The sequence below is a fragment of the Polypterus senegalus genome, unplaced genomic scaffold (genome assembly GCF_016835505.1).
Source record: "Polypterus senegalus isolate Bchr_013 unplaced genomic scaffold, ASM1683550v1 scaffold_223, whole genome shotgun sequence".
NCBI classification, from domain to species: Eukaryota; Metazoa; Chordata; class Cladistia; order Polypteriformes; family Polypteridae; genus Polypterus; species Polypterus senegalus.
In genome coordinates this window covers 59,598-73,261 of record NW_024379739.1, presented here as the reverse complement: position 1 = coordinate 73,261, position 13,664 = coordinate 59,598, and the positions used below count along the sequence as shown (strand labels likewise).

At 39.2% G+C, this 13,664-nt stretch overlaps 1 protein-coding gene across 1 annotated transcript; it reads right to left on the bottom strand.

Annotated features, from left to right (window-relative positions):
* Positions 1–4,771: 4,771 nt before the first annotated feature.
* On the bottom strand, positions 4,772–7,574 carry LOC120519973 (E3 ubiquitin-protein ligase HUWE1-like). The gene is made up of 6 exons (XM_039742684.1): positions 7,495–7,574; positions 7,168–7,251; positions 6,085–6,147; positions 5,849–5,935; positions 5,598–5,664; positions 4,772–5,175 (listed from the first exon to the last, which is right to left on the bottom strand). Exons 1-6 carry the CDS (start codon positions 7,564–7,566, stop codon positions 4,892–4,894), a joined length of 657 nt encoding a protein of 218 aa, XP_039598618.1. The 5' UTR covers positions 7,567–7,574; the 3' UTR covers positions 4,772–4,891.
* Between the last annotated feature and the right edge of the window lie 6,090 nt (positions 7,575–13,664).

Sequence of the window (13,664 nt, the reverse complement as noted above, 5' to 3'; positions counted from 1 at the left end):
CTGCACAGGTTCAACACGTCCTTCACTGAGCCACTCTATCCTGGCTTTGGTGTTGGTCTTCACTCCAGTGTAACAATCAGCCATCTGACACCATGTGACCACTGACCCGTACCCTCCGCCGTTCACTTGATTTCCTCACAAGCTCAGGTGTCTTTGTGTTTGTAGTTTGGAGTCAAAATTAATTTTACACTATAGGTGGGGGGGCAGCACCTCTGTGAGTGAATTTGTGGATGAGAATGCGGGGCGAGTGCGGCTGTCAGGGTCTCCATTATTATTGGGTCTGAGTAGCCAATCAGGTGTGTGTGTCATAGTGAGGGGCGGTGACACCTCAGACCTACAAATACCAGTCTGACCAGCAGGGGTCACTGTTGATTCACAGCCACATGTCCTTCAGGCTGACACCCCAACTGCTGTGTCCTCTGAGTGTCACTGAATGTCACCTGTCAGTCAGTCTATATAGCACCTTTCAGTAGAGCTGCTCCAGCAGGACCACATGCCTGTCTCAGTATCAAGAGCCTCATTCCAGTGACTATTTAGGAGCACAGAGTGACAGAAGTGACAGGAGTGCTGGCCTCTGAACAGACATTGTCTGCCCCTCTATTAGTTACTCCGGTGGTCTGTCACCTCTGAATGAATTCACTGTGAATGTCTAAAGACGAGGACTCACCGCTCAGTCACATGTCGGCCATACTGATGGAGTTTGGTGTTTTACTGAGTCACTTGGTGTCACGTTAGACATTAAACTGCACCTCCTTCTTGTTGTTCCCACTGTCACCCAACCTCAATGTGATGATTCAGCTGACTGACTTCACTGTCACTGTCTGTTTTCAAAGTGACAATCAGATGTGACACTTGGGGACACTTTTATCTTTCTACTGACACACGCATTCCCAGGATTCATTTACAGTTCCCTCAGGACCCGTCAAGGAGCGGCATGTCACCTGATATCAGTGTGTGTGAAGAAGCCAATGAAGGCCCAGGCTGACAGCCCCCCCACTGTGTATTACAGGCCTCACCAGCAGATGGCGACTATGACTTCTAAATCTGTCATCTTCATGGAGCCTGAGGGGTTAAAAGGAAGAGGAGAAGGTGAATAAAGAGTGAGGGGTGAGGATGATAGAGAAGAGTGTCAGGGTGATAAAGGGTGAGATGAGTGACCTGAGACAGAGTGAGTCAGACGAGTGTGTCTCTTGTGTGTTTGTTAGTTTTGTTCCTCTTTCTGATTTTCTCCTCTTTGACACGTCACACACTGATGGCCGTCCTGTGATCACAGATTGTATTCCTCGTTGATCAAATCCAGTATCTCGATGTGTGACTGACGTCTGATTCTTTAAGCACTCGCTCATCAGACAGGTTGTCACCCGATGAGCTCTTCACTGCTGACCTAAGCCCTGCTGCCCTCTTCTCTCTCCTGTCACCTTGGCCATTGCTTCAGTCCCCGCTGTGTGACCTCATAAAGCCACTGGTCTGTCTGGTCACTCAGGTCCTCGTCACAGCTGCACACTGGCAGTCGTTCAAACTCTACAGGCTGACAGCCATGTTGTCCTGTCGTCTGATGTTTGTGTTGGTTGAGGTCGTCTCCTGCTGACCTTGGGGCTTTTAGAGCTCAGGATTAATGAAATGGAAATGTCAGTCAGCAGGGTGGGCAGGTGGGCACATTCAGGGCAAAATGTCATTTAAAAGTCGATGAGCACACTGGACACATCGCCAGTCACTGATAATCGACTCCACGTCAGCTCCTGTGGCCCTCATCATGTGCTGTCAACTCAGACGCTGGTCATGTGACTTGCACCTTCGTGACATTCCTGTGACTTTCAGGGCTGTGACATCAGCTGATTCTTCTGGAGCCAAACTGCTCTCTCTTGTGGTCTCTCTGCATATTAAACACACGAGAAGTTAGGATGTGAAGTGTTTGGTGAGATCAAAAATATTCAGAATATTGACATGACCTTGAAGGACAGTTTGGTTTAATAATAATTAATGTGTAAAAGAATACTTATTTTAGATTAATCTTTAGTTAATTATGATTAGGTGTTACATTCACAGAGATAAACGGCCTGTTAATGCTTCACAGTTTGTAAAATTTGAATTGCTTATTAATCTAAAAAGATCAAAACAAACAAAATAAAATATGGACGACTGTTATTTGTCAAATCTGTTCATTTGGTAACTTTTGATTTGTAAATTCCTCTGATCATATCTGATATTCTGAATGTTCTGCTGATATTAAGTCTTCTTGTTTATGATTAATCCTCTTTATTAAAAGGACAAGTGTCTGTGTGTCTGTCTGTGTATCTGTCCAGTCACTTTGTCTCTGTCTTTCCAACAGATGGCGCCTCACAAACATTAGCACAGCTTTTATGACTCCCATGCTAATCAATATCATCGAGTTACAGAGCCGCAGCACCAGACGTCACCTCTGATATCGGCCAGCAGTTTAATGACAGAATGTGTGTTAGTGTTAGGGTGAGTGTGATTAGTGGGCACCATACCAGCCTGTAATCCTCCCTGCTGGCACACAACTGCAAAATCCTAAAGAGGCCTGCTTTTCTCCACTATGCACACTAGAGGGGGATGTACTGTCATATTAGTCAAACTTACTCGTAATAATAAGGTCGCAAGTCATACAATTATAAGATGATAAGTCATAATAATATAATAATAACGATCAAGTGCAATTGACCTGCTATTACTATTAACAGACTTGCATTTAATTTGGTTCTGCTACTTTAGCAACATGAGACTCGCAGTCAGATTAACTGGATTCAATTAACAAATTTTGGGAATTGTGTTAAGTAGTGAGAAGTCAAGTAAAATGACACCTTTTATTGGCTAACTAAGAAATTTACAATATGCAATCTTTCGAGGCAACTCCGGCCCAATCATCAGGCGAGATCTAATAAAAAAAAAATATATCGCATTTATTTTAACGCGATATCGGCGATTATTCAGCAGCTCAAGTTCTTACAGATTTGTTCCACTCGTTCAGCTCAAGTTCTCTTTCTTGCTCAGCCGACTATCTCTTCCCACGCCATCCCATAATAGTCACAGACATTCCCTCTGTAGATGTCGCTCTCCCCTCGGTGTATCCATCACTGATGTTCTCCTTGATCGTTTAATCGCTCCTTACATCTCCCGAGTGTGCGCACATAACCGTGGACTGTCTCAGCCCGTCATGTGTTAATGACGGACACTTTGAGATCGCAGCACCGACTGAGTCTCGACTGTAAGCAGACGGCTATTCACGTGAGGCTCACTCCGCTAAGTCTCAGTGTGACACGCGCGCTTCACGGAGTGCCCGACTCGTTTAGTCCGGTGCTGCGCTTTGAGTTCAGCGGGAACGCGCACTGCAGTGAGGTGGGGGGTGATGGTGGAGCGCAGGTTTGGTCCGCACGTTGAACGGCACCTTCAGGTTATTACAATTGACCCGGGCAGGTTATGAGATAGCAGGTGACTTTGACTTCAGTTTGACAGACACAAATACAAACACGCGTCATTAACTTTTACATGACCATTTACCATTTACATGATTCCATTTGATTTGGAAACAAGAAAAGTGAGACGACGATCAGAGAATCTGCGCAGACCCCCACGAGTTCATGTCGTTGTGCTCACCGCCGCCTCCCGATGTGCAGGTCTGACAGCTGAGCAATGAAGCGCTAACTTGTGGCGTAGCTCCTCACTCGGCCTGCTGAACCTGACACCCATCGAGCTGCTCTCTTGTGTTCTCCTCGCCTGCGTTTACATGGCGGAGGTGCGCTTCTGCCATCTCGTGACCAGGCCTAGTACTGCAATAACATTTATATTGACGGGAAAAGTAGGAAAAGCCGCATGTCTTCTCGAGTAGTCTGACATCATGAGTGTCATTCATAAAATTAGTAAAAGAAAGAGGTTACATATCATGCCTTGCTCTCTGTGTTGGCTCTTATTGGCTCCAGCAGACCCCCGTGACCCTGTGTTCGGATATAGCAGGTTCGAGAATAACTGACTGACTGAGGACGCTACATACAATAAGGATTGAGTGGTAAACATGTAAACAGGCAAGGCAGGAACAGAACAATAAATAAGCATGAGACTAAAGAAATAATGACAGCAAGTTTTTTGAGTTTTAATATACCTTTTATTAAACAATCAACAATCAATACAAAATGCAAAAATCAACAAACCATCAAAAAAAGAACATCCTATGTAACCTATGAATGAGTTTTTTGCAGTAGTTTCAAAATAATTAACTCACAAAACAAAAACACACCCCTCATTAACAATTTTACAAATTGCATTCATTACACACCACTGTTCTACAAATATTTGTAAATTGTGGGTCATCCTATAAAACTTGAAATCTAATAAAATTCTTATTTTTAATTGTGCCTTAAAAAACCCACCAAGTCAGACTCCCTGTCATTCTTATTTTTTTTTTTCCTTCCTGGTGATATAAATGGCAGGCTTAGCCTGACCCAATAAAAAATTTGCTAATCTGCTAACATTCATTTTTGCTCTCACATTATCAAAACCATATATAAAAACCGGATTGGTAAAATAAACACTAAAAACACGGCCAAATTATTGAGGAACCCTGGTTTAATTATTAGTTCACTGTGTGCGATAAGAATGATCTGATCCTTAAGATTTATAGGTGTTGAGATACTATGCATGCCATTTACAGAAACAAAATGTTAAGAGCTCTTGTTTGTCAAAGTCTCTTAATGTTTCAAAGTGGTTCATTGCTTTTTAGGAGGATTCTTTCTGAAGCAGTTACATGAAGCAGAAAGTCATCTCTAAGAACGTTACTGTGAATGGTGGAGGTATTAAATACAATAGAAAGCAATGCTGACCTACAGAATCTTGGAGGTATTCATCTATTTAGCTGACACATAGGAGACAATACTCTTCATGTAACTGTAAAGATTTCTTGTGCTTTATGATAACGATAGAGAGGTATACAAGGTACAAGAGCATCCTCACCCTTAAACCACTCAGTGAAGGCACAGTTCCAAAAACAAGAAAAAAGATCTTTGGTTAATCCGCCCAAATCCTGCCCTTCTTCTCCAATAAAACACACCTGAAGCTTTTTGTTGAGGAGTTCTGTTGTTCCATAAATTCGCTGCACGTCATTCAATATTGTTTCCCTGTTTATTTCGATAATGATTTCTTCCTCTATTAATCCTTCAAGCTCTGAAAACCTCATAAAATACAACATGTTTTTATAAAGAAAGTGAAACAAATGAACTGTGGAACATATAAAGTAGTATGAAATTTGAGGGGCTGATCAAAATGTGAGAGCGACAGACATTTCTGAGTCTATAGGAGGGACAGAAAAAGAGGACGTCTGGCTGGAAAATACAAACGTGACCCCTTGAATTGTCAATGGACTGATTCTTAAGAGAAAGTGTTGGAGCAAAAGTAAGGACCTTCAAACATCACAATTATGTCAAGGGTTGTTTTGACCAAATCTGAGGCTTAATTGATTGTTGGCTGTAATTTCTTGAAATCAAAGAGATGCATTTCCTTTTCTAAAAATGTAGTCCAATGTACAGAACTTAATTTGTAAATTATAATAGTTTGGCTAGATTCATGTATGAAGGTGACTGAATTACCTGAGTAAATCTTACTTCTGTCAAGATGGAGTCGTTTTTCATCCAACTGAGATACTTTAATCTGAACCTGACAGAAACAAAAATAAAAATAATAAAGATAAAATCTGTAAGGCTAACAAAATAAGTTCACAAGCACACACCTCGTTTTCCAGAGTCCTTCCTGTTTCTCTAGACATTCACACATATTTCTCCTCTCCTCCTATTAAATAACTTGCTCTTAATTCTGAATGTTTAAAACATTAAATATTTACTGTGGGAGTATCAGCGTTTATATCAGCAAAAGGAGATTCTGGAGGACTTGGGACATTTGACTCTTCATGCAGTCTGGATAATCTCAACTGCAAAAGCAAGTGATTGGAAAATGTTAATTTATTTATGGATTAATTAACTTTAGTTTAAATAAAACTAATTGAAGATAAAATAATACATGCATCAGTAAGAGTCCATGAATATTATACTCTTAAAATATGTTTAAAATGATATTTACCTCTGATGTGCTGTTTTCATGTTCTGCACTTCCTAGAAAGTTCTCAACATCACCAATCAAAATCTATAAAATGAACAGCAGAAGAGCATATGAAGAGCATAAAACACGATTGACAAAGTTCAAGTGATGTGCAGAACACAGAAGTGACCAGATAAATCTGACCTGAGCACAACTGACAAATATATTTATAGCAATGTGGTTAATTATATGTAAAATATCAAATAAAAACACTGACATAAACTAGTGTCCTATTCTGAGTTTTCTGTCTTGATCCGCTGCTCCTCAGATAGGCTCTATGGCTCCACCACTACAATATGAACTGAGCAGGTGTGTCTGCATTTCAACTTATTAAGTGTTAAGAAAAACTGGAAAAAACGTAGGTGGTGTTCTGAAACATCTGGCCAATAGTGTGTACATATATATATATATATATATAGTGTTGAGCTATGAACAGTAATACTGCATGTATAGAAACACTGTTACTGTATCTGATACTTCAGAACTAAGTTAAAGTATTATTTCTCATGTCACGTAGCCATTGTCTATCCCAGCAGTAATGAAAACAATGCAGAAAACAGACGTCGATGAGATGCCAGTCCATTACAGAAACATTTACTCAGCCATTCTAATACAAAACCAATTTGATTGATTGATTTAGCAGACTGTCTATAGACTGAGAGAGGACAACATGCATCCACACAGGGACTAACAATGTCTGCAGGCAATGCAACTTGCCCTAACTAAATAATGTCAATGATTGTAACAGATCTCTTTACAGACTGAAGAGCAGTGTGGTGCGGAGGTTTGTGTGCTTCCTCAACACTGAGCTCCAAAGCCCATTACGGACCTGCACATATTCTTTGTATTTCCATTTTGTCAATAAGCTCCTGTTTCCTTTGACATCTCAAGTGCCTCATTTTTAGTTTTATCAGAAACTCTAAACTGGTTTGGTATTGGTGACTGTGGGAGAGTCTGACTGGCATACTGATTAGGGTTTGCTCCCTTCTTGTACCTCATGCTGCCATAAGCAGTTTCAATAAATGGACAGATTAATGTAGTAAAGAATTTTACAAACTTACATACCTGGCTCTCTACTTCTGGTTGAGGTTCTCTTGTGTTTTCCAGCCTATCTACTTGTGGCTCCTGTGACAATGTGGCCTGCACTCCCTATTAAATAAATCAGGTAAAGCAATAGTCTATAAAACTGAATAAATAATTACAAAACAAATCATACTCATTTTTAACACTAAAATATCAATGTTATTTCTTTTATAAAGGATTTCTCTTTCTACTGAATATAATCAATAGTGGTGTCCTTAATAAGTAATGAACCTCATTTACTAACATTTAACAGAATGTTTTAATATAACAGCATCACAAACAATAAGAAATAAATACCTGATAACTTACTTCTGCATGCACTTGACTGTGAATTTCTGGTCTAAATTCTGATTCTTGTTGTGCCGTGTGTATCTGCTCCATCTTGAAAAGGAAATGTGTGACAGGTGGCAGGTCACACTTACAGGTAATCTAACTTAGACACCATTTAAATATCCGACTACGCCACCCAGTTTATTAAGAGACTGGGAACTCCTGAAATGTTCCAATAATAGCACACAGGTTTCTTTAAATTGGGCGGTGAGTAAACACACAATGAAAGACACAACAGTAATTTCAAGAAAAGCAACAGTAACTTCTATTACACCAGACAATAATAAGTACATTAAAAAGATCAATGAACTTAAACAAAATCTAACAATATCAAGAACGAATTTCCTTTTTCTAAAAGTAAAACACACAGTCCACACTCTAAAGTGCGTCAAACACAGAATTGGAGGATACAACCTTTAGTGGTGCAGAGTCCAGTTTGCACTGTGTTACCCCAACACTTCATCGTTCAACTGTCCACGGATACACTCTGTTCACTGGACACTCGTTTCACAACAGAAGTTTTGTCAAATTGTTGAATCCTGTCAGCGTCTCTTCGCGTTCCTTTTTCCACCCTGGGCTCCTTGTGTTGCTGTGACCTCGGCACGCCTTATTTCTCGTCTGCCAGCTTTGCTCGGTCCTTTCATGCGGCTTCCCTCTCTCGCTGGACTCACAACTGGCGTCTCCTTGTGGAGCTGTCTCTGCCTCCCTGGAAGTAAGTGTTGCCGTCCTTGTGCCTCCCGTCGTGCCAGCCAGGTACCCCAGTCTGCCAGTGTGCCCCTGCGCTCTGTCTGAGTGTCTTGGCAGCGTTCTCAGTGGACCGTCCCTCTCTTTGCCTTCTCCTGGCCAGAGTTTAAATCTCCTTCAGTGCCTGCAATTATCAGTTGTGGACAATCAGATTAAACAATAGCACATCTAAATTTCCTGGTTTAACAAATCATGAAAACATAAGTTAACAAAATATATTGTTACCAACCATGAATGAGTGCAGATCTGCTGTTTAGAAACCAATATTGTCAAACATGTTAACTGCCAAGTCAGGTAAATACAGAAATCCTCCAAGGAAGGAGCAGTTCTGTTATCACAACTTGGTATTCTTTGTAATATCAACCAGCCAAAAACTTCAAAGTGGTGACTCTTTAGCGAGACAGTAAATACCGAGATCCTGTAGACAGCCAGAGTTTGACTTTAACTTCTCACCTCAGTCCAAACAATGGGTGCCTATTGTCTGTTCATCTGCTGGGCTTTAAATGTAATATTGACAAGTTTTTTTACTAAGAGAGAAATGGAGTGACAGAGTGTACAAAAAATGTCTCCCTCTGACAAATGTAGAAAGGATTGTGGTGTTTAAATATTCAGTCGTACATAAAAACAAATGTGTGGATTCAGTTGAGTGACAGTGTAATTAACATGCAATGAAGCACAACTGCACACTGTACTTTATAAATGCTCACTGAAGATTCAGCATAATGACAGGTTCTTCTTTCTTCACAGAGAGTATCATATTAATCAATGCACAATTTGACATATTAGAGAAATTAGTGAGACTTCTACCTGAATCGGTAGTGGTATGTCACGGTGAGGAATTATGAATATTCTGCCTTTCCCAATTTGTTCCTGTAATTGAGCAGCAGTTTCAGTTTGCGAGCTCTGCAAACGTCTCCCTTTCTCGGCTTTGGCAAAACTAAATCCTGTTAAGTGTAAAGGAACGTCTGGGTAGCTTTCAGTAATAAACTTCTCTAACTGAGGAATTGTCCAGTTGCTATTAATGGATGATTTGCTTCCATATCTGTCTTGAGTCCCAGGCTGCTCATGTTTTGGAGGACCTGAAATCAGAGAGATAATTATTGTACAAGTACGTAATGAAATTCAATAAATGATCTGCATACTGGATGAATACATAATTAGTGCAATAATTTAAAACTGCTATGAAAACTGCATTGTGATGTCCTATTATGCACTGCTTACACAACAACTCATTTTACTTAACTGGAAGAATCTTAATCAAACTTTTATATCTCATCAGGAAGATGATGCTCTATATTGCCTGAAATTGGAAAATCTTAGTTTGTTAACAAGAATGTCCATTCCTTTAAGTGTTTTTTCAGTGAGCCTCCATATTCAATTAACACACATCAGACATTTTCTGCATGGCCAGATCTACACACACACAAACAGACACACACACATACATACAGACAGACATACATACATTTTTACTTGTCTATATAAGGTATATTTGCTCAACATTAGTTTTACAGGGATATGCAAATATGCAAGAAGTTAAAAGTAAGAGTTTTTTGGAGGGCGTAGGAACAAATCCACATTTGAAAGCAAGTAGGTTGTCTGAAGAAATTCCTTACATGACGAGTACAAACCTAAGCCATTTCTTGTAAGACGTGAAAGTTCTGAGGGAGGTGGAACGTACTCTTCATTATGTTTCTGAAAAAGGAAAAAAATTAAGTTTCATATATCGCATTTTGATCTTCCTTTGAAATTGAAATAAATGTTATCTGTGAAATATCTTTTTAGGAAAATAAATAATACTCTCGTACCTATCTGGAAATATATATTCTCTAACTGCAATTATTACTATTTAAATAGGACTTGCATCCACACATTGTATACATTGATTTATAGTTTAATTTAGAGTTTTTTTGTGCATATGTATTCTAGATTATACTTCAATTCAAGTCCTGTAGCATTGTAATAACAATAATGATGTACAGTATATGATTTCTGAACAGCCTCTTGATAGTCGCAGCAGTGATATGTGAAAGAAATAAGAAGAAAGTCAGACATTACTTCAGTGATTATATTCTACAACAAGCATTATCTCAAGATATTACTGAATGTACAGGAAATGTATTATTGCTTCTAATTTATGGTGAATGCATGTGTCATTAGAGAAAATATTTATTTTAAACTTTAAAAAAAAACATAACAATGAAAAAACAGAAGAAAAAAATATATGTTACTCCTGGTTTTACAGCCTTCACTCATAAACGTTTCTTTAAATGTAAAAAATACATGACTTATAATGTTGTTGACTAACTTTCGTTATAAGTTATTATGAGTTTAAATCAATAAAACAGTCATCTTTTATCAAGGAAAAGTAAACGGGTGAACATTTTAATGGCCTTCGCCAGCGGTGTCCATTTATGCACAAGTAAAGATCTTTGCCAGGTGAACACGTTTTCTTTTCTCTCTCCTAACAGTTGATGAATGTTCGTTAGGCTTAATAATCAAAACCAGTGAAAACATTTTATCAAGGAATACAACCAGCGCTGTATACGTGGGAGTAACCTGCATATATTTAAAAATACTAAAATAATACAAACCCCCTGATAAAGGTGCTCTCCGTGCACTTCTTCTAAATAAAGCTCTCGTTTGTCTCACACAAGAAGCTGCAAAGTCATCTGCTTCTGCTACTTCATCTTCAGCTTCTCGAACACACGACATGGCCGGGTTACAACACCCTGTAACTGTTCTCTTTCCGCTGACATCTGGTTAAATAATCACTGGTACAATTTTCTTTTGAATGCAGAACATAAAACACATAATACATAATAACTGGTTTCACATCATAACATAACAAGGTAAAAGATTTAAAACAGTTAATATTTGTCTTAACTGAGCATATGCCTCATATGTCAAATAAGCAATGGAAGAAATCAGAGTATTGTACGAGTAAATTACAAAAACTATCACAAGAAAGGGGATTTAATGGTACTTTTTGTTCCTATTGATTAATAGTGTAACCTTCCAAAAAATGTCTTACCGTTCGAGTTGCGGCGTCATGAAGTAATGTTTCAGGCTGCTTCATATGTACATTTATGTTTCGATTAAAACGTAAATACAGTACGTGCCACTTTATTTTAAGAAAACAGAGACAATTTTTGGTATTAAACGCGCACCAAATCGTAAAAGCTCACCTTGTATTTTATGACGATCCTGTAATTGCAAACTTGCGGTTTTGTACTATCAATAATATAAACGTGGGTTTCCTTTTCTGAACAGAATACTGCAGTAATCACGATCAACGACAATTTGTGTAAACTTTCTATTTACATTTTGTAATGCCAGTACTTTACATAAACTCTGAATAAGACAATACAAACTGAGGCCTAGATGTTTTAAGCTTTATTACAAATATTCAAAAACAGAACGCTAGCTAAATAAACATGAACCGTAAAGGACCCTCTGTCAACTTTAATGGGCAGAGGTATTATTAAAAAAAGAAAGTAATTTTATTACATTTTAAGATATCTCAAAATATCTTCTAGTCTGTTCGCAGATATCTGAAATACATTTCATGATATCTCAAAATCACTTCCTGTGCAATTCGAGATATCTTAAATTAGGCAGGAAGTTCCATTGAAAGTATAAGAAATTTTACAGGAAGTGATTTTGAGATATCTCTAAGGTTATTTAAGATATCTTGAAATGCGCAGGAAGTTATTTTAAGATATCTAATGTATTTGACATATCTTGAAGTACACGGGTGGTGCATGGTGGTGCCTTGCAGTTAGGAGACCCGGGTTCACTTCCCGGGTCCTCCCTGCGTGGAGCTTACATGTTCTCCCTATGTCTCCGTGGGGGTACCCCGGTTTCCTCCCACAGTCCAAAGACATGCAGGTTAGGTGGATTGGCGATTCTAAATTGGTCCTAGTGTGTGTTTCTGTGTGTCCTGCGGTAGGTTGGCACCCTGCCCGGGATTGGTTCCTGCCTTGTTGGCTGGGATTGGCTCCAGCAGATCCCCGTGACCCTGTGTTTGGATTCAGCGGGTTAGAAGATGGATGAAATACACAGGAAGTTATTTTAAGATATCTGAAAATGTATTTCAATTCTCTGTTTTTCATGTTGTTTTGTACTTTGGATGCCCGCAAATGTATTTTAAGATATCTTGAAATCTATTTGAGATATCTAAAAAGCATTTCCAGATATTTTAAAATTCATTTTGAGATATCTCTAAATGTTAATTTGGCTTGCCATAGAGGGTGACAATAATTGAGTCCAGTCCATGTCTGGAAGTCTGTGTGGATTGACATTGGATTGGATTGTTCCAAAGCAAACAAATGAAATAAATGTGTGAAGACCAAAGCATTTGGAACTGCAGCACTTTTCTGAGTGATATGTGCAGGGGTGCCAGTATTTTTTGATCATGTCTGTTCAAAGGCTGGCCCAGGCTATGGCATTGCCTCCTCCATGCTTCATAGATGATCGTTCGCTAACCCGTTCCCATAACTCTGGTAAAGGTCGTCTTTTTCGTTATCCATTCCTAAACCCCCCGTGGCTCCATTTTTGACAGTTCCAGCCTGGCCTTTCTGTTCTTGTTGCTCATGAGAGCTTTGTGTCTGGTGGCGTAGCTTCTGGGTTTCTTCTCTTTAGTTCTTCTTCGAATGGTGAATGCTGGTACTGTCACCCTCGCACCGTGTACACTTGTCTTTTTTTATTTCTTTGGCTGTTTTTCTTTTTTTGGATTTCTCTTGACAGCTCAAACGATGCTCCCCATCATCATCTGGGACTGCCTTCTCGGTGCAAATTCTGTGCACCTCCACTGATTTCTTTCTTTTTCAAAAAATATCCATACTGTTGATTTTAGAATGATATTTGCTTTAGTCTCCTTTTCAAAATGGCTCGCTTTCCTCTCATAGTCAATTCTCTGGTTTTCATGTTGTTTTGTACTTTGGACCCCCAAATGTAAACTCCGTGATTTCAACCAGCCCTTCCACCCCTGGAGTTCTTCTATGTGTTTAGAATTAAAAGGACTCCCCGAGTCATGAGAATCACTGAGGGACGAGACCCAACAAATGGCGTTACTATTGTTTATATATGAATATTGTTTGGTGACACTTTAGTTTAGGTACTCATGTACTCTTATGTAATTAGACCTTAAAGAGGCTTCTCTCTGTGATGATAATACAGGGTGAGTCAAAATTCTGTTAACACTAATGAATTATTTTAACTCGCCACACACACCTTCCAGGTCGATGGACCATTGCCATGGCCTCCACACTCCCCTGATTTGACACCCTGTGATTTCTGGTTATGAGGTATTGTGAAGGAGTGCGTGTGTACAGCATAGCAGGAAAGTTTGTGATACCAATGACCTGTAGGACAGAATACAGACTGTGGTATCCTCTATTCCT